The sequence below is a fragment of the Armigeres subalbatus genome, chromosome 2, assembly GCF_024139115.2.
Source record: "Armigeres subalbatus isolate Guangzhou_Male chromosome 2, GZ_Asu_2, whole genome shotgun sequence".
Classification (NCBI taxonomy): Eukaryota; Metazoa; Arthropoda; class Insecta; order Diptera; family Culicidae; genus Armigeres; species Armigeres subalbatus.
In genome coordinates this window covers 426964279-426985699 of record NC_085140.1, presented here as the reverse complement: position 1 = coordinate 426985699, position 21421 = coordinate 426964279, and the positions used below count along the sequence as shown (strand labels likewise).

The following is a 21421-nucleotide window of genomic DNA, read 5'->3' as shown; positions in this document are numbered from 1 at the left end:
GCACTTCCACAGTTATTAACTGCGAGGTTTCTAAGCCAGGTTACCATTTGTGCATTCGTATATCATGAGGCTAACATGATGATACTTTTATGCCCAGGGAAGTCGAGACAATTTCCAATCCGAAAATTGTCTAGACCGGCACCGGGAATCGAACCCAGCCACCCTCAGCATGGTCTTGCTTTGTAACCGCACGGCTAAGGAGGGCCCCTAAAAACTTACGAGCCTCTTAAATGAAGGCTACCGAACTTTTTGGAATGAGGCTTCCGAGCCTCTTGAAAGGAGGCTTCCGAGCCTTTTGAAAGGAGGCTTTCGAGCCTTTTTAAAGGAGGCCTCCGAGCTTCTTGAAAGGAGGCTTCTGAGCCTCTTGAAAGGAAGCTTTGAGCCTCTTGAAAGGAAGCCTGAGCCTCTTGAAAATAAAATTTCGAGCCCTTAAAAGGAAACTTCTGAGCGTCTTGAATGGAGGCTTCTGAACTTTGCAAAATGAAGCTTCTGATCCTCTTGAAAAGGGCTTCTGAGCCTCTTGATAGAAGAATTATGAGCCTCTTGATAGAAAAATTCTGAGCCTCTTGAAAGGAAACTTGAGCCTCTTGAATGAAGGCTTCTGAACCTCTTGAAAGGAGGCTGAGGCCTCTTGAAAGGAGGCTTGAGCCTCTTGAAAGGAGGCTTCCTGAGCCTCTTGAAAGGAGGCTTCTGAGCCTCTTGAAAGGAGGCCTCCGAGCCTCTTGAAAGGAGGCTCTGAGCTTCTTGAAAGGAGGCTTTGAGCCTCTTGAAAAGAGGCTTCTGAGCCTCTTGAACGGAGGATTCTGAGCCTCTTGAAATGAGGCTTCCAGGCCTCTTGAAATGAGGCTTCTGAGGCCTCTTGAAACGAGGCTTCCGAGCCTCTTGATAGGAGGCTTCCGAGCCACTTGAAGCGAGGCTTCTGAGCCTCTTGAAATGAGGCTTCTGAGCCCCTTGGAATGAGGCTTCTGATCCTCTTGAAATGAGGCTTGAGCCTCTTGAAAGGAGGCTTGAGGCCTCTTGAAAGGAGGCTTTGAGCGTCTTTAAAGAAGGCTTCTGAGCCTCTTGAAAGGAAGCTCTGAGCCTCTTGAAAGGAGACTTGAGCCTCTTGAAAGGAGGCTTCTGAGCCTCTTGAAAGGAGGCTTCTGAGCCTCTTGAAAGGAGGCTTGAGCCTCTTGAAAGGAGGCTGGAGCCTCTTGAAAGGAGGCTTCTGAGCCTCTTGAAAGGAGGCTTGAGCCTTTGAAAGGAGGCTCTGAGCCTCTTGAAAGGAGGCTTCTGAGCCTCTTGAAAGGAGGCTCTGAGCCTCTTGAAAGGAGGCTCTGAGCCTCTGAAAGGAGGCTCTGAGCCTCTTGAAAGGAGGCTTCTGAGCCTCTTGAAAGGAGGCTCTGAGCCTCTTGAAAGGAGGCTTCCGAGCCTCTTGAAAGGAGGCTTCCGAGCCTCTTGAAAGGAGGCTTCCGAGCCTCTTGAAAAGAGGCTTCCGAGCCTCTTGAAAGGAGGCTTCCGACACTCTTGAAAGAAGGCTTCCGAGCCTCTTAAAAGGAGGCTTACGAGCCTCTTGAAAAAAAGGCTTCCGAGCCGCTTGAAAGGAGGCTTCCGAGCCCTTTTGAAAGGAGGCTTCCGAGCTTCTTGAAAGAAGGCTTCCGAAACTCTTGATGGGAGGCTTCCGAAACTCTTGATGGGAAGCTTCCGAGCCTCTTAAAAGGAGACTTCCAAGCCTCTTGAAAGAAGACTTCCGAGCCTCTTGAAAGGAGGCTTCCGAGCCTCTTGAAAGGAGGCTTCCGAGCCTCTTGAAAGGAGGCTTCCGAGCCTCTTGAAAGGAGGCTTCCGAGCCTCTTGAAGGAGGCTCTGAGCCTCTTGAAAGGAGGCTCTGAGCCTCTTGAAAGGAGGCTTGAGCCTCTTGAAAGGAGGCCTGAGCCTCTTGAAAGGAGGCTTCTGAGCCTCTTGAAAGGAGGCTTCTGAGCCTCTTGAAAGGAGGCTTCTGAGCCTCTTGAAAGGAGGCTTCTGAGCCTCTTGAAAGGAGGCTTCTGAGCCTCTTGAAAGGAGGCCTGAGCCTCTTGAAAGGAGGCTCTGAGGCCCTCTTGAAAGGAGGCTTCCAAGCCTCTTGAAAGGAGGCCTGAGCCTCTTGAAAGGAGGCTTCTGAGCCTCTTGAAAGGAGGCTTCTGAGCCTCTTGAAATGAGGCTCTGAGCCTCTTGAAAGGAGGCTTCTGAGCCTCTTGAAAGGAGGCTTCTGAGCCTCTTGAAAGGAGGCTTCCTGAGCCTCTTGAAAGGAGGCTTCCTGAACCTCTTGAAAGGAGGCTTCCGTGCCTCTTGAAAGGAGGCTTCCGTGCCTCTTGAAAGGAGGCTTCGTGCCTCTTGAAAGGAGGCTTCTGAGCCTCTTGAAAGGAGGCCTGAGCCTCTTGAAAGGAGGCTTCCGAGCCTCTTGAAAGGAGGCTTCCGAGCCTCTTGAAAGGAGGCTTCCGAGCCTCTTGAAAGGAGGTTTCCGAGCCTCTTGAAAGGAGGCTTCCGAACTTCTCGAAATGAGGCTTCCGAGCCATTTGAAAGGAGGCTTCCGAACCTTTTGAAAAGAGGCTTCCGAGCCACTTGATAGAAGAATTCCGAGCCTCTTGAAAGAAGGCTTCTGAGCCTCTTAAAAGGAAACTTCCGAGCCTCTTGAATGAAGGCTTCCGAACTTCTCGAAATGAGGCTTCCGAGCCTCTTGAAAGGAGGCTTCCGAGCCTGCTTTTCTGAGATTTATCTTCGATAATTCCATGAGGATTTTCTCCGGATTGTTTTAGGAATTTCTTCGGATATTAATTCAAGCATTTCTTCGGATTTTTTTTAAAAGAATTCCTTCAAGACTTATTTGAAAATGCTTTCAGAAATTCCGTTACGAATTCCTTCGTAAATTCTTTGAGGTATTCCACTGTAAATTCTTTTAGGAATTCTGCCAGAAATTACTTCAAAAATTAGGCAATTATTACAGGAACTTAAAATCTTCAGATATTCCTTCGAACACTCCTTCAGTAATCTATTCGGTTATTCCCACAGTAATTCCTTCGAAAACTCTAGGAAGGAATTTTTTGCATCCCTTCAAATTTTCCCTTTATAGTTCGTTTAGAAAATTCTTCAGGAATTCGTTCAGAATGTCCTTAAGGAAGTCCTTCGGTCATTTCCATGAAAAATCGTTTTAGTAACCCTTCCACAAATTCTGTTAGATCTACATAAATTGTTTAAGAAACTCATTTAGAATTACTTCCGTCACATTCTTTTAGGAATTTTATTTAAAAAAACAGCTAGGAATACGTTCGTGATTTCATGTAGACATTCCTTTTGGAGTTCCTTGGAAATTCTATTAGGAACTCCTTCGGAAATCCCTTGAGAAAATCCATTAGAAACTCCTTCGGAAAACCTTCCGAAACTCTCCCAAAAAATCGTTTAGTATCTCTATAGTAAACTGTTTCATTTCTTAATAAATTTCCGGAAGAATTCACCCAACTAAGTTTCCTGAAGTATTCCCGAATTTCTTTCTAGAGATTGCAAACGATTTTCAATAGGAAACTCAGGAAGAATATCTGATTATCACTTGTCATAAGACGAGTTTGTACTATACCATTTAATTCCACCACTTGATTGTACCTTGACAGATACGAAATACGTATCTGTCAAGGTACAATCAAGTGGTGCAATTAAATGGGATAGTTCAAACTCGTCTTATGACAAGTGAAAACATTCCACTGAAAAGCTCAAAATAATTTTCGTATCTGATTTTTTTTTTAATTTGGCGGAAACTGTAGTCCTAAAAAAGAAACTTCCCGGGGCAGTTCTTGGGGGAATTTTCTGCAGAATAGATTGAGAAATTTCTGTGGGGATTCTGAAACGAATTCCCGGGGAATTCATGAAGAAATTCTTGGGGAACTTATAAAGAAATTTCTGGAGAAATTCATGAAGTAATTTTCGGGAAAATTATTGACGGGGGGTATTTCTAGAAGAATTTCCGGAGATATTGCTGCTAATTCCTGGAAAAATTTCTCGAACAATCATGAAGGGATTTTTGAATAATTTTTTTTGCTACATTTTAGAGTACCCGCGACATTATCGAGAGTTCCGGCTGGTTCTTCCGAGATAATTTCTTCATAATTTTCAGAGGAATTGCAAGGGTAATTTCTGGGGGTAGCTCCAAAAGAGTTTTGTCGAATATCTGGAGAAATAGCCAGATGAATTTGCAGACAAATTTTTCAAGGAATTTCCGGAAGAAATCCCGAAGAAAAAAAAATTATGAACAATTTTTCGGGACAGTTCTTGGAGCAATTTTTTGAAGAATTTCCGGGGCGTGAGTGGGAGATGCTTATCGAGGGCTTCTACGTGAGTTTCTAAAGAAATTCAAAGTGAATTTCTGGAAGACCTCGAAGTAATTAATGAAGAGATCTTGGCGGAATGTCGGGAGTAACTTCAGATTGATTATCAGGAGGAATTTACATGGGAATTTCTGAATAATTTTCTGGTGGAAGTTCTAGGAAAGGAGACGTAGAAATTTCTAAGACAAAAATTTAAGATGGAATTTTGAAAGATTTTTGAAAGGATTCGCCAAGAAATTTCTGAAGTAATGCCTATGAGTCCTAATCGAATTTTTGGAGAAATTCTTGGAGAAACTTCCGGAGGAACTTGCGAAGGAATTTCTGAAGGAGCTTTCGAAGAGATTCCTGAAGCAACTTGCGTAGGCATTCATGGAGGAACTTACGGAGAAATTCCTGGTGAAACTTACGGAGGAATTTCCGAGAAACTTAATTCACGCCGCACGCAAATAGGCGCACAGCTCTTGATTGAATATCAAGTGAAATCCTGTATGGAAGAAACTGCTGTTCCAGGATAAACTTCTTCTGGAATTCTTAGAAGAATCTTAGAAGGAACTCCTGATTGAATCTCTAGTGAAATCCAGGGATGATTTGTTTAAGGAACTCCTGGGAATAGACCTTAATTATTATATCAAATAAATAAATAACTAAAAAACATACTTGTCATAAGACTAGTTTGTACAAATTCGTCTTATGACAAGTGAAGACATTCCACTAAAAAGCTTCAAAAACATAGCAAAATAAATAAAATTAAAAAACTAGGGTGGATGTACCAATCGTCATATTCATATGACACGCTGCTTTTTTAAAGTTCTGCAACTAAATTGATTATAAGCTTACGATGGTGTTTAAATCAGACACCCAACCAGGGGATAGCAGATTTTAATAGAGTTTTGCATAAGAACCTTACAGAAACTGCATAATAATTGGGCATATACAATTCTGTAAGCTTTTTATACAAATATTGTATTAAAATAATACAGATTTGTATTAATTTTAATACAATATTTGTATAAAAAGCTTACAGAATTGTATATGCCCAGATTTTATACAATAATTGTCAGATTTGTTTTTTGGGTGGATGTAAAATTACTACGCAGCATATGAAGGACCCCACGTATGTGCCATGATCAAAATATATTAAAATTTTAACTAAAATCAGAAAACAGAAAAAAAAATTTTTTTGTTTACGTTTTATCGAGTACTATGCCTGTACATACAATTCTGCAAAACTCAAAGCAAAAAAATTTCCGGTAGAAATTCTGAATAATTTTCTGTGAAAAGTAAAAATTTATAAAAATTCCTTGAGGAAATTTAAAATTATCTGTTTAATCCAAAATATATTTTGGATTTGAAAATCACTTGGTACAATTTTAATTGCAGTTTTCTATTAGAGGCGACAGATATACAAGCGTCTTGTAGCTTATGTTTATTTGCTATTCAAATTTTAAAACATTTCAAGGAAGAAATAGAAAATATCTTCCTTACCGGAGGCATGAGCAATTTATCTAATTTTAAAAGAGTGAATTTATTCCGTAACAGATTTCTCTCAACACAAACCACGTTAAAAATCAAAAACATAAACAAAGCACCAACCGTTAGCAGCATTCGAATAACGACGTGTTGCACAATGCTGCAAAATTGTAGCCATGCACCGATTTATGCACTACTTTCCAGGATTCTTCTCGTTTCAGTGCACCACTCAAACTTGTAAGCTTTCTTCATAAACTGACCTCAAATATACGCCCGTCTGTGCCCGTGTTCTTCCCGAAGGAACACAGCATGAACCAAAGCAAAATCGAAAACACGCTCCACTCAGCGCAATCCAACACTCCGTCGACCGGCCACTGCCAGGCCAGCCCCGTGCTCTGCTTCAATCAACAACCCCCGCGGTCAAGACAGCGAACGATGTAACTTGGTCCGTCTTGCCTTCTCACTCGCACTCACTCAATCTTCTTCACCTGTGTACATTCACTCTCTGGCTGCTTTGCTTCCTTCTAAAACACTCGATAGCACTGCTCACTGCTGTGCGATTCTTCCTTGTTCCCGCAGAACGGCCAAACAACTATAACCAGCATCATAATCTTCGAATTACTCAGGCTCAAAACTCTTCCAGCTCACGATGCACCGCGAAATAAGAACACGCTCTTCCTCCGCACTGTCTTCCCTCCGACGGAACTCCGTGCCGCGAAGAAATCGATCAGAAAATCGTAAGAGAATCGCAACCCGTTTGACACACTTATGCTACGAATTACGTCTGCACTGCGCTGCTGTTTCAGCAGCGAGGATTCTATCGAGTTTACGACGAAGACGCGATTGATTGATGACACGCACGAATCGGAACTACTTCACTTCTATCAATCACTACCTCCAAGGTAGGATCTTCCGCAGTGTCGTTTCTCAGCAAAACAACTGCAACAAAACATCAACACTGTGCTTGGCACCTCACACGGTCACGGCACTGGCACTGCTGACTGGCTGGCCGGATAGCACTCAGAGTATGAAACTCCTACAGAGGGTCGCGAACTCGCGCAAAATCACGATACGCTTCCGAAGCGAGTACCAACTCAACTGAACGCTGAACGGGCTTGTCGATGTGTGGGAAGTTTGTACGCTCCGCACCACCATCATCGCCATCATCAGCGGAAAGCCGAAGCAGCGGCAGGGATGCCGTTCCTTATTGAAATATTCGATTTATAATCATCATAGCATAAAATTAAATAATCATGATTATAATCTAAATAAGGGCCTAAAAACAAAAGGAAAACAATGTCTGGTTAAGAGCCAATTTCCCGTTGAAAAACGATCCTTTAAATATTTTCTAGCCAAGAATCACCATTTATCAACACCGTTATCACCACTGGTGTTGGGTCGCGTGAAGAAAGTAACAACAGCAGAAGACGTTTGTTCTTGGATTATTACCTTTGTTTTTGAATTTAAGGCTTACCTAAATAATGGAGAAGAAATGGCTACAACAATAAAATAATAAAATATATGAAAAATGTAAGATGTAACGTTTCGTTTTTTTCTCTCAAAGTTATTATGAACGGCTTAGTATTCTTAAATGATAAATAAAAGAGTTCTATCTGATAGTCGTGATCAGCTAGCAGCACTGTTATTCATGCTCGTGCTCCATTCTGAATAACGCAAATGAATGTAAACACAACACCACCGAACAGATGAATAACGACATAAAAAGCATGCAAACACTCGCAAGCGAAGAAGATTTTGTTTGTACAACCATCCTTCGTCCGACACACGTGTGCAACACAAATAGCTGTACACACACCAAAGCCCGCAACTAAAAACATCCGTGCGAAAAAAATGGTACCTGATGATTGCGTGGGTGTGTGCGTTCGGCACTTCGTCTGCGTACAGGTGAACGGTGAAAAATGTGTGGGTGAACCTCACTTGAATGACACCACTACGTTGCGATGTTGAATGGTACACCACCACACAACAGGCCCCGTTACATGCTGGCAGCCGAGGCAGTCAACATACAACGGGACAAGAATCAAAATAAAAGTAGAATGAAAGGCGAGGGGTGACTCGATTGCGGCAGTAACGTTAGCGTTAGACTCATCTGATGAGAGAAGCGTTCACACGACTGAAAGTTGGTGAAAATAAAAGTATTTTTTGAATTTACCGTTGATAAGAGCGCAATTGCCGTAGTCACAAACAAAATGTTATAGTACATAATACATATGTGGTAATCATTACAAAATGTCACTATCTAAATTTCAATGATATTTTCTTAAGATATTTTTTTAGAAATGTTTGATGAGGTACCTCTTCAGACTTTCGCATTGGTTTTGGGACCCCTATTTTCGCTGTTAATTTAGATCAGGTTGGCCCCGGCCAAGGGCCTCAGGGAGCGCCAAAATCATGATATCAGCTTTGAGAAATACATCAGATCAGAAATAGATAAGATTTTAAGGACAAATAATAACAAATCGACTAAAAAGCCTAAAGAATCAGTGAGTCCAAAAAGTATTCGTCTTGCTGTATGTTTTCTAGAAAATTAAACTGACCAAATTAGCGGGGGACGGGATTTTCTCCCATCCTTCTTTCAATGCTAATTTCAATTCGTTGTAATGTGATGTTTACGTAATGTGACTTTTACGAATTTTGTCGTTCAGCACCTTTCAATATACAGTGAGTCCAAAAAGTATTCGTCTAGCTGTGTGTTTTCTAGAAAATGTCAAAGATAGAATCTAGTAAGCTCAAAAAAATAAAACTATCGATTACATTGTGTAGCAAATTAATGAATTCATCTTTACTGTTAAAAAACAAACAGAAAAATAAAACAATAACAAAACAAAGGTAACAAAACATAACAATTCATACGGGCTCAAAAAGTATTCGTCTAGTAAGGTTTAGCGCGCTTTTGAAACGAAAACAGGAGTTGTAGAATGGAATTCAATATTTCGTTGGATTCCCCTGTGTATCTATGATGGACTGTAGTTCTTGTGGTATGGAACTGACCAAGTTAGCCGTAATAGGGGACGGAATATTCTTCCATTTCTCTTTCAACACTAATTTCAATTCGTTGTTTTAGGAAATATGACTTTCACGAATTTTGCGAAAAGTTTGTCGTCCAGAACCTTCCGATGGAGTTAAATTGGATTCATATCTGGGATCTGAGGAGGCGTTTTGAGTTGATTGGGGTATTATAGAGTAGCTACAGCTTAGTACTTTGGGCTGTGTGCTTGAGGTAATTATCAACCTGTAAGATGTATGTTCCCTGTAAGCCCAATTTCTCAGCACTGGCGTTCAAATTTTCTTTCAAAATGAGGATGAACATTTTGTGATACATAATTCCTACAATAATGTGAAATTTTCCCACACCGGTTGCGCTCAAGCACCTCAGAGACCATGACGGAGCCCCCACCATGCTTTACTGCTCAAAACAGATTCTGCGGCTGTATCTCAATATTCCTTTTCCGCCATACCATACATCGGCCATCTGATCCAAATATGCTGTACTTGCTTTCGTCAGATAACATGACTTGATTCCGAAAGTCATCCTTCTTCCAGCGATATTTTTAGCTGAAATCGAGCTGTTTTTGATAATTTTATGGCTCACTTGAATTTTCTTCCGTGATACTCGCCCATTGTACCCATACTTTTCACAGGTATTTCTGTTAGTATTGGTTCATATCTGAGCACTTCTTCTCTCCAACTCACTTGCCTATACGGGTGAACTCGTTTATAAAGATTTTTTTAAATTTTCCGTACAATAAATCGCTCATCGTTATCAGTTTATCATCGCTGACGACCACTTTGGTATTTGTTTTGATAGATTTTTGGCCCTCCTTAGCCGTGCGGTAAGACGCGCGGCTACAAAGCAAGACCATGCTGAGGGTGGCTGGGTTCGATTCCCGGTGCCGGTCTAGGCAATTTTCGGATTGGAAATTGTCTCGACTTCCCTGGGCATAAAAGTATCATCGTGTTAGCCTCATGATATACGAATGCAAAAATGGTAACCTGGCTTAGAAACCTCGCAGTTAATAACTGTGGAAGTGCTTAATGAACACTAAGCTGCGAGGCGGCTCTGTCCCAGTGTGGGGATGTAATGCCAATAAGAAGAAGAAGAAGAAGATTTTTGTGGCGCTGATGCGATCAATCACCAATTAAATGGTTGAATTCTTACTACCCTTGGTCTACTCACATTTCTTGCAAAGTCATAAGTCAACTTGCACTAATTATGCAGGCGTAGAATAAGTTTTTTTTTCATTTGAACTCATCTTTTTACTTTTCCCACCCATGGTGCTTCTATTTTCCGCGCCAAGTTCAAACAAAACAAAAACATTATTTGATCTGTCATTGAATATTGACAAAAATGTTGCTAGACATCACTAGAGTGTGTTAGTGTAACTACATGCGAATAAAACTATTATATTCGTGTTTCACTCGATTATTTTCTGAATAGACGAATACTTTTTGAGCGAGCGAAATTGACGAAAAAAATTGACGGTAAAAGTTTAACATTTTGCTGAGATCCCGGTAAAAAAAATTAAGTGTGTGATGTATGTACTTGCTTTCGTCAGATAATATGACTTGATACCCAAAGTACTCCTTCTTCCACACTGACAAAAATCCAATCATATCCTTTATGTGTGGCACTCATAAATTTCGACTATACACACTTAGAATAAATTACCGACTACTACTGATAATTTACCGAAGTCGGTGAATTAAACAATTTACATTCTTTGTCGGTAAAAAAGATTACCGATCTCGGTAAAATTGAATAAAATTCACGAAACTCGGTAATGTTTTCAGTGATCACCCGAGAAATCACCGAAATGTTTGTAATTTTTTGGATTACCGACGAATTCAGTAATTTGTTTTACCGAACTCATAGAATCTATTTAAGTGTGTAGCATTTCCCACATAACGGTTGTATTTCATTGGAAGTATTATTTATAAGGAACGTTTGTAACATTTCTTTTGGAATGACCTCTATTTTGTACTTCTTCACGAGCTTCAAACGTTTCTAAAACCCATCGCAAGCGGCACGCACGGTCTGCATGGGCGTTTCGTTCCAGATTTTGAGAATAACGCCTTGAACTGGTCCAAGTTACTGACCTTGTATTCGTACAGCTTTAACATAATAAAGAACCAAGCAAAAAAGCTAAGAGGGTTCAAATCCGGGAAGCTGGGTGGTCGCAATCTTTTGTCCAAAAAGTCGATGAAATTGTTCCCATATTAGGCTAAAAAAAACTCATTTTTGAAGTACGCCGCAATGATTTCGACATTCAAAAACGTCTATTTATGATGCCCCAATCTATTTTCAACGCGCGTAATAAACAAACAACAAGTGACAGAATGTCGACACCACACACATCCGATAGCTTATATATACCGCTAACGCTGACACTAATACAGAATATGTACATTGGGCTTACAAACACAATGATCAAACATTTGTATTCGAACTTATTGAACACCCTGTATACCCTAAAGACCCAGAAATCAAAAACCTTTGGGAGATTTCGCTTCTGAGAGCATGCAGATAAATCTAGAAACACTCAATCAAGTTTAGTCATCTTGATCGTTGGAACAGTGGACAATTTCTAGGTATACGAGATGATAAAGGTTTGGAGTATCTCAATTTCAACCCAAAGTATCTACTGGATCAACCAAGGCTTAAGCATTGCCCTCATCATCGGCATATCTCCAATCCTGTCCAATATGTCTATTGCGCATCTTGTTAACCCATTTTTTTTTAATACGAGATGTTCAAGGTACCCCAAAACATTATCGAATTCAGCTCAATATATCTACCAGATCAATCAAGGCTCTTGCAATGTTCTTATCCTCGACATATACCTAGTCTGGTCCAATAGACATATGCGCATAATAGAAGCACAATTTTCTATGAGATTTTCTTGGTACTCCAAAACGTTCGCGAGTTCGAGAATCTACGAGTTCAACCGTACATAATTTGGACTCCGCATGTTGCTCCGATCGGATAGAGTTCGCCGCCGTATCAAACTGACTATCCACAAAACTTTCATTATACCGGTACCCGAGCAGACGAAAATAACTCAATAATATCAAATCTTGATAATAGCAAAATGAGATATGGACATGATTGACATAAATGATAAAAAATCAGGCGACAATATCAATATTTTGCATTCAAATATCATTAGGAAATTAAAAAAAATAATGAAAATGAAGGTAATTACAGACCTTATGGACGTAATCATGTTTTTTTCTGGATAACGCCGGGAAGTACAGCATGGACTTTAAGAAGTCCGTGCTGACCCTCTACAACATGGTTGTAGAGGCAAAGCAGGAATGGAAGTCCTTGCTGCAGGTACGTAAGGAGGCGGAACGAAAGATCCGCCAACTTACCGAGGAAAAAACAGTTGGTAGTGAGCCAAGTGGTGGAGGCCAGGAATGAAGCCGATTCGAAGATTCGAGTCCTTACTGAAAAAAAGCAGCTGGCAGAAAGCCAGACTGCAGAACTCCGCAGACGCATGACTGTCACAGGAGCAACTTCAAAGGTCAGTATGGCAACCGACCTGAAGGGAGCTAGTACCAAGCCGGTGTTGCACAAGAGGAAAGTTAATAACATCCGTCGGAAGGAGGTTGAGCAGACTGCCAACCCTAAGGAACGACGGAAACCAGTTTCTCCTTCTACGAGGACTACCGAAGTTCGCTGGTAGAAAAGCCAGCTCTAAGAGAAGTTGTGAACCCCAAAAAGGCGAAGAAGGAGCGAAGGGCGAAATGATCATCGTCTTGAAGCATGGATGCTGCGCGGGAGAGTTCCGCGTATAAAAAGTTGGCAGAAGTAGTACTGGATGATGCGGTTCAGTTGAAGCCTTCTGCTCAGTGGAAGTAATCCATATCTGAGGCCTGGACGAAATTACCGAAGCCGGTGAACTGCTGCAAGTGTTTCGATTACGAACATAAGTCATATGACTGGAAAGGCCCTGATCGGAGTCGGCTTTTCCGGAGGTGTGGAGCTGAAGGTCACAAGTCTCCACCTGCGCATCATGGTATTTGATCTGTGGTCCTGGCACAGTCAACAAAGACCCATCCGGTGGGCAGGTCTGTCCGGCTCCCAGACGGGCTCGGTCATGCAGGTAGCTCAGCTAAATCTCAACCACTGCGAGGCAGTCGGCGAACGAGAATAAGACTAATGTTGCCTTGCTGTCCGACTAGGCTCTGTATACTAGGGTATACTGGAGCATAGAGCAGTATACTAGGGTGCGAAACTAACTGGTCTTAAACCATTAGTTGTAGCAGGTGACTTCAACGCGTGGGCAGTGGATTGGGTCTCTCGGCTCACTAATGCTAGAGGACCGAATGGCGAGCCATGCATCGATGTGACCTTATGCAGCGCGGGATGGACGGTGGAGCCTAAAAGGAGGGTTCACGAAGGGTATACTGCTAGCAAGGAAATGCATTTTATGGTCAGCTATACCCCTAATAGAACCACAAGGTGGGTCTCCGAGCGCCACACATGTTGCACATAAGTTAATGTAACCCATATACAACCGAATTTAGTCACATTTGAGTTACTGCAACCAAATTTTGTCTGAATTGTGAAACTAGGGTCGGTAAAGCTGATCTAGGATGGCGTACCTCGCAGATCGACCCAGAACTGCCGGAAGAATCGCTACTGATGGAAAATCGGACTCTAGGCCTTAGTGATGATGAGTTTTTCGATGTTCTAACACGAGCATATGCAGTAACAATGCCTAGGAGGACTATGCCAACTGGCAAACGTAAACCGGTGCACTGGTGGACGAGCACGATAGCTGACCTTCGCTGAAACTGTTTTAGAGCTAAAACCCGAACAGCACAAGTCAGACAAAAATGGTTACAGCAACTTGATTGTGACTGAATCTGGTCACATATCAGTAGCAGAAACCAATGAGGAACATATGTGCTGCTAGGGAAGTAGGTTGTGACGTGCTAGGATCGAAGCGGACAGACTAAAAAGACGCCGGGTATTCCAAGCAGCGAGCAGAGCTCTGAACTACGAAATCAAACGTAGTAAGAGAGCCTGCTTTGAAAAGGGGGTGGCAACAGCGCACCTCCTGAGAAATCCTCGGAGATGTTAGCCAGGATCGCTGAAGTTTACTTCCCGAAGCATGACGCATCAGACTGGCCCGCCACACCGTACGAGTCAGTGAACGTGGTACCGTTAGTGACTAACGATGAGCTTATCGCCGTTGCAAGAAAACTTAAGCTAAACAAGGTACCAGGACCGGGTTGTATTCCTAACCTGGCCCTTAAGCACGCGATTCTTGCGGCTCCAGATATGTTCAGGAGCTGCCTCCAACGTTGCCTGGACGAAGGAAACTTCCTAGATCGTTGGAAACGGTAGAAGTTGGTGCTATTGCTTACGCTTGGGAAATCCCCGGGAGAGCCTTCGGCATACAGACCAATTTGCCTACTCGCCACAAGTGTTAAATTGTTAGAAAGGGTAATCTTGAATAGATTTACGGACTATACGGATTGTGCTGGTGGCTTATCAAGCAACCAGTATGGGTCCCACAAAGGCCGTTCTACCATCGAAGCAATGCGGTCGGTAACGGAAACGGCTAAGATAGCGCGTGGTTTAAATAGGAGAGGTATTAGGTAACGGATAAGAATAAAGACCTGTACAGTTAATTCCGTAAGGTCATTAAAGCATCTGGGCGTGATGATAGACGATAATCTCAATTTTACGAGCAACGTCGATTATGTATGCCAACGTGCTTCATTGGCGATAAAATCTGTATCGCGAATGATGTCCAATGGATCGGCGGTGCAGAGTCAGGTGCGTTAGCTTATAGCGGATGTAGCATTGTCTATTATCCGATACGGTGTAAAGAAAGTTGAAGAAATTGATTTACCAGCAATCATATTGATCTAGAAATCACTTCGTATGACTAGATTTTGCTTTTATGTTCAAGCTTAACGTGATTCGTGGATTCGCAAAACTTTACAACAGCAAACATTTTCCGTATAGGCATCATTCAGTTTGATGGGTGTCAAGTTTTGTATAAAATTGAAACTCAACCAGCAATTGTTAGGTATGTCCCAAATTGTTATGGTTCATCCATGTTCTCATTCTAGGAGAGAGCTTTGTTTTGGACATGCGATTCTCCTAGCAATATCCCATGTTTTTGTGACACACGACATATCGATAAAATGCATTTATTGTTAAAAACTCGATAAATATTGAAAACAAGTTTAGTACCGCCATCGGGGGTGAGAATGGGTCATCACCATCTCACCGGCAGCATTGAGACCGTAGACAAAATCCGTCAAAAAGGTCTCTTATATTTTAGGCTTCTTGCCCTCAGATACATTCCTTCCATTCAACAAGTATTCTAAGTACTCAGTTGAGTATCAGTTGATCTAATCTAGAAGATCAGATAAGGAAATGCAAATACTGCTGCATTTTTAAATGTACGTACAAATTAGTAGAATAGAAGTTGCACATGTCACATCACTTTCCATGGTGAATCCCAATCTATGTTTCTCATTACTCCACCCAACAAACACAACCTACTTCCCGTGGTTATTGTGGAGATGCAGAGGTATTCTTGGTCTCTTTTAGCAACAATAACCACACACTAGCATTACCTATTTTTCCCAACCGGACGTGGCCTTATTGATCAACATTTGAGAGCGACTGAAACGTGCACTTCGAGAACAGATGGCAAACCTCAACTATTATTTACTTGGATCGAAGTGCAGTTTGCCCCAGTTCTGATCAATCACGGAGTAGCAACCGTTGATATGTATAGTCAGTTCATTGTCAGCGTTCATGTCACTGATGACGATTTTGACGTCCAATGGCAATCCATCGTATGTCTGATCCAGCTGTACATAGTACCTACGCTTCTTACCCGTCGTTGGGTCGCTCTTCGTGTGGGCAATGCACGTTAATGATATTGTAGTTGAAGAAACGGCCTTTGATCTTCAGCTTGTACATTCTTGCGCTGATTGGCTGCCACCCAATTACGTTTTTGCACATTTTGCCCAGCATTATGAAGTCAGTTCCCAGCTCGTTGGTGGTGCCAAACCTTTGGTAGAAGGTAGTAGCTGGATGCCTGCTTTTCCACACTTTCAGTCATATCCAGAAAATTCCCTGCAACGCCAAAACGTCGAAAATAGGTGGATTTAATTTATCTTAGATTATCCTATACTACATATTTCTAGATCAACATTAGAAAAATGGGTCGGTATTGGGTTATGCAATTAACTTTTTGTTCTAATAGAACTGAAATGTTAAAAAAATAAATTTGAAACGGCGTTCTGGGAGTTTTATGTTCAAACATCGTTATAGGTCTCCATACGCAATTTGAATTAATTACGATTTTAATGCAAGTGCAATCTTTTTTCAGTTTTTGCGAATTATGCTAATCAGGCTTGTAAAATGTCATCTGCATGTCATTTGACTAATTTGCTCATAACTTTCTTTAGAAGCAAAATTTCTTCCATAATTTTGAATGTACTCATAACGCTTGAGTAGGGTTATATTTTTGTCCAAGGGTACATTGCTCTAAGTATAACATCAAAGGCTGGAGAGTGAAAACTCTCCAAAATGTCACGTGTCATTTGACATAATGTCATTTGAATGACATTTTGCCTCCCACGCCCCAGATTACATATTTACAGCAAAGTCTCGTTAGACAAAGTTGTAGGCCCATTTAACCGCTATAAGTTCGTCATACAACATGAATTGATAGCTACCTTCTGAAACAAGTTCTTGGAAAATTATACAAACGAATGCAAATGACATTTTACAACACTGATGCTAATACATAAAATTGTAAAATTATCGAATTGTAATAATTCAGAAAAATACTTTACACCGGCGTTAGACAACATAGATGAGCGACATGACATATTTTAAAATGTCGCGATCCGATGCAAAAATGTTGGGGATGGATTTGCGCGACAGCATACACTGACAAACTGAACTGCAACTGTCCCAACAAGAAACGTCCAATAGTTTCGGATACTTAGAGTGTACTTCATGACCATTTTCACATCAGGCTGGAGCTGGGTTTTGGATTCCCCGTCTAATCTGTTTGCGGAATTCATTCTGAAAGTATGGTACCATCCATCCAGTATGGTGCTCAGGTGATCTTTCTGCCTGGAAAGTTTTAAAATTGGTAAGTAAAGTGGCTATATATCTTCACTAAATAACCACGTTGCTTCAGGATGGCCTGTATTATTAATTTGAAAATGTTATGGAAATCTATTCAAAATTCAACGCAATTGAAAAAAAAATAATAAATTACAATGTCTACAATACTAGACTGACTGACTAAAAAAAGATTTATTACACAAAGTGTTTTCATTATTTTTGGAACGGTCTGTGTCATAAATTTTATATACATCGCTACTTCGAAGGCGCTCTTGGTTTGTTTTATTATCGATTTTGTTCTCAAACTGAATTCCTACGATCTCTTTGAAGCGTTATCTCTCACGAAGTTTTCGTTACACAAAATGAATACTTATTCGATACTCTTGTACCGCCATCGATCAGTTCTCATCGAACATCTGGCTACGTCGCATCGTTAATCGTAAGTATTGCAGCGTGGAAGAATAAAGTGATAAGAATCCTTTCAATTACAATTACTTTCAACTGATTGTGATTCTGCAACTTTATTATCAGAATTCGTTGTTTGAACACAGAATTTCTGTATATTTATATTCTAGTTTCAACGGATGCCCATCCAAAGATGCTCATCGACCATTTCTCCATTTTGATCGTGCTGGTCGCGATCGGTGCCCTCCATGCTGGAACCGTTCGCCGCTCCAACGACATTCTGCCGAAGAATGAAGCCAAAGCGTTGCAGGCCCTGGAGCGGTGCGAGAGGCGCTTCCAAGAATCGAAGGCCAAACAAACGCACGCTGCCTGGGCGTACGGTTCCAACCTGACCGAGTTCAACCAGCAGCAGAAGATCGCGGCTTCCACTGAGTTCGCTGAGGTGGCAAAGGTAGGCAGTGCGCTGATAACGATCGTTGTTTGTTTGTTTGATCGGTTTTTGACCTTTTGTGTTTTTGATTTGATTCACGTGTTAGTCGGTGGCTCGGGAGTTGCAACAATTTGATTACGGGTCGTTCCGCAACAAAGATCTGAAACGGCGGTTTCAGAAATTGACGGTACTGGACAAGGCGGCACTACCAGAGGATAAGTACAAGGAGCTTCTGGGAGCTGTTGCCAGGATGGAGTCCAACTACGCCAAGGTCAAGATTTGCTCGTACAAGGATCGATCCGACTGCAGTTTATCAATCGATCCGGAAATAACCGAAATTATCGGCACTAGTCGTGATCCGGAGGAGTTAAAGTATTATTGGCTGGAGTGGTTCAACAAGGCCGGCAAACCTACCAAACCCGATTTTCAAAAATACTTGGAATTGACCAAGGAAGTGGCGAAACTCAATGGCTATGACAACGGTGCTGATCTCTGGTTGAAGGAATATGATGACCCGACTTTTGAGCAGCAGGTTGAGAATGTGATCACGCAGATCAAACCATTGTACGAACAAATTCATGCATATGTACGATTTAAGTTGCGGGAGAAGTACGGACCGGAGGTTGTTTCGGAAACTGGACCGATCCCAATTCATCTTCTAGGAAATTTGTGGGGACAAGTTTGGGAGAATGTAAGTTTTTTTTATTCATGCACCTTCTGATTCTCTAAAACAATTTCCATTCATAGATCGCTGATTTCACCACACCCTTCCCGGAAAAGAAGCTTCTGGACGTGACGAAGGAAATGAATAAGCAGGGCTACACCCAACTGAAGATGTTCCAGATGGGCGACGACTTTTTCCAGTCTCTCAACATGACCAAACTACCACAGTTCGCGCTTCATTCTATAAATCATATTAGTAAATAACTAATTCGCAATTCAATTTCAGGGACTTCTGGGACAAGAGTATTCTTGTGAAACCTACCGACGGACGCAATCTGGTCTGTCACGCCAGTGCCTGGGATTTCTTCGCCACGGACGATGTTCGCATCAAGCAGTGCACCCGGATTAACATGCGTGAGTTCCTTGTGGTTCATCACGAGCTCGGACACATCCAGTACTACCTGCAGTATCAGCATCAACCCATCGAATACCGTGGTGGTGCCAATCCAGGATTCCACGAAGCCGTTGGTGATTTGCTGTCGTTGTCGGTGTCCACGCCGAAGCATCTCAAGAAGGTCGGACTGCTGAAGGACTACGAAGAAGACGATCAGATGAAGATCAACCAGTTCTATCGTTCGGGCGTTACCAAGTTTGTGTTCCTCCCGTTCGCCTACACCATGGACAAATACCGCTGGAGTCTGTTCCGGGGTGAAATTCAACCGCATGAATACAACTGCCGCTTTTGGCAGCTCCGAAGCCAATTCAGCGGTGTGGAACCACCAGTCCGTCGCACGGAGGATGATCTTGATGCTCCGGCCAAGTACCACGTGTCGGCCGACGTCGAATATTTGCGCTATTTTGTATCCTACGTAATTCAGTTCCAGTTCCATCGTGCAGCTTGCCGTCTAGCCGGGCAGTACGTACCTGGCGATCCGGAAAAGACTTTAAACAACTGTGATATCCACGAGAGCGTTGAAGCCGGAAACAAGATCAAGTACTGAGTAATTATGGTTGGTAAATAGATGCAAAAGTCAATGGTTGAACTGTTTTAGGGAAATGCTGTCACTGGGTTCGTCCAAGCCGTGGCCTGATGCGATGGAGATTTTGACCGGAGAGCGTAAGATGAGTGCCGATGCCATATTGGAATACTTCCAGCCGCTTTATGAATGGCTTGTTGAGGAGAACAAGTTCTTGGGGGCGCACGTTGGCTGGACTGCGTCGGACAGTGAGTATGAGTTTGATTATTTTGACGTGTTCTCGGTTTTCATATTGAAATTATCTTTTAGAATGCGGCGGGACGAATTTTGATTTTATGCCCTCTAAGAAGTGAAACACTTCTGCTATTTTTTAAATGTTTCGATGAAAATGATTATAATTGTTTTAATTGTGTGATATGTATAATTGTATAATGACTGTTAAATAAATTTAAAAAAAGTTCAAATCTCTCTTAATTTTTACAAAAAAATATGAAAAAGGTAGTAATAAAAAAGAAGATTTTCTGCAATATTTCGTCAGTTATTATGTTGCTTTAGAATTGTATGAATTTTTAAATTTTGTTTTGGTCATCGCATTAAAAATTAAAATAGTCTTCCTTCACTCTACCAAACATTGGTCGTCCAGCAAATTTCAGAAGTTCACTATATTGCTATTTCTACCTTGAAGACACACTTTTCTGTCCGCCTTTGCATAAAAATGCTGCCTGTCCTTTCGCATCGCGGTATAAGAAATGCGAGCAACTTGTGACATAATTTATACAGTTTTGGGAATATTTTGTCCACTATGTAGTTGAGGACTTCAACATAAGGTCAAATGTCATAAAGCTGAATACTCATACGGCTGAACTTGAAAGGCTGTCGAAGTGAATGTTTAACAAACTGAAGCAACTGAAACATCATAAGAAATTGATCCAGTCCATTGTATGGTGTTGAAATTGGTGGTATCAGCTATTTAAGGGCACATACGGACGGTGTCAGGCCATTTGGCCATTTGGTCATTATATTGAAAGGTTATTAGGCCGAACGGTCATTAGGCCGAATGGCCATTAGGCCGAATAAGCAAAAAGAGGCAAAAAGTGAAAAATGAGAAGTTCTTTCTTCACCTTTCCCCATACTCCCTCATTGCATTTCCCTTCTTTTATCTGTTATCTTCCTTCTTCCTGCTTCCTTCTTCTTTCTTCTTCTTCCTTCTTCCTTCTACTTTCTTCCTTCTTCCTTCTTCCTTTTTCCTTCTTCTTTCTTCCTTCTTCCTTCTTCCTTTTTCCTTCTTCCTTCTTTCTTTTTCCCTCTTCCTTCTACCTTCTTTCTTCTTCCTTCTTCTTTCTTCCATCTTCTTCTTTCTTTCTTCCGTCTTCCTTCTTCTTCCTTCTTACTTGTTTCTTCTTCTTCTTCTTATTTCTTCTTTCTTTCTTCTTCCTTCTTCTTTCTTCTTTCTTCCATTTTCTTCCTTCTTTCTTATTCCTTCTTCTTTCTTCTTTCTTCCATTTTCTTCCTTCTTTCTCCCGACTTCCTTTTTTCTTCTTCCTTCTTCTTTCTTCTTCTCCTTCTTCTTCTTCTTATTTCTTCCTTCTTCATTCTGCCTTTCTTCCTTTTTCCTTCTTCCGTTTTCCTTTTTCCTTCTTTCTTCTTCCTTCTTCTTTCTTCCATCTTCTTCCTTCTTTCTTCCGTCTTCCTTCTTCTTCCTTCTTACTTGTTTCTTCTTCTTCTTCTTATTTCTTCCTTCTTTCTTCTTCCTTCTTCTTTCTTCTTTCTTCCATTTTCTTCCTTCTTTCTTATTCCTTCTTCTTTCTTCTTTCTTCCATTTTCTTCCTTCTTTCTCCCGACTTCCTTTTTTCTTCTTCCTTCTTCTTTCTTCTTCTCCTTCTTCTTCTTCTTATTTCTTCCTTCTTCATTCTGCCTTTCTTCCTTTTTCCTTCTTCCGTTTTCCTTTTTCCTTCTTTCTTCTCCCTTCTTCTTTCTTTCTTCATCTTCTTTTTTCTTCTTTCTTCTT

At 41.5% G+C, this 21421-nt stretch overlaps 2 protein-coding genes across 6 annotated transcripts in view; one reads left to right on the top strand and one right to left on the bottom strand.

The window, feature by feature from the left end:
- Window positions 1-7780, bottom strand: part of LOC134213548 (centaurin-gamma-1A-like) — a 145501-nt gene extending 137721 nt beyond the window's left edge. For 2 of the 5 annotated variants that reach the window (XM_062692687.1, XM_062692688.1), the window contains exon 1: window positions 6062-6977. The gene's annotated coding sequence lies outside the window, so the exon portion shown is untranslated. Of the gene's footprint in view, window positions 1-5816; window positions 6978-7659 lie in introns of those variants that run through there. The other 3 variants (XM_062692689.1, XM_062692686.1, XM_062692685.1) reach the window with 3 other exon arrangements.
- A 9464-nt stretch (window positions 7781-17244) lies between these two features.
- On the top strand, window positions 17245-19877 carry LOC134213546 (angiotensin-converting enzyme-like). Its single transcript, XM_062692683.1, has 7 exons — window positions 17245-17377; window positions 17514-17794; window positions 17880-18464; window positions 18521-18663; window positions 18723-19430; window positions 19489-19661; window positions 19723-19877. Exons 2-7 carry the CDS (start codon window positions 17537-17539, stop codon window positions 19764-19766), a joined length of 1911 nt encoding a protein of 636 aa, XP_062548667.1. The 5' UTR covers window positions 17245-17377; window positions 17514-17536; the 3' UTR covers window positions 19767-19877.
- The last annotated feature ends 1544 nt before the right edge of the window (window positions 19878-21421 follow it).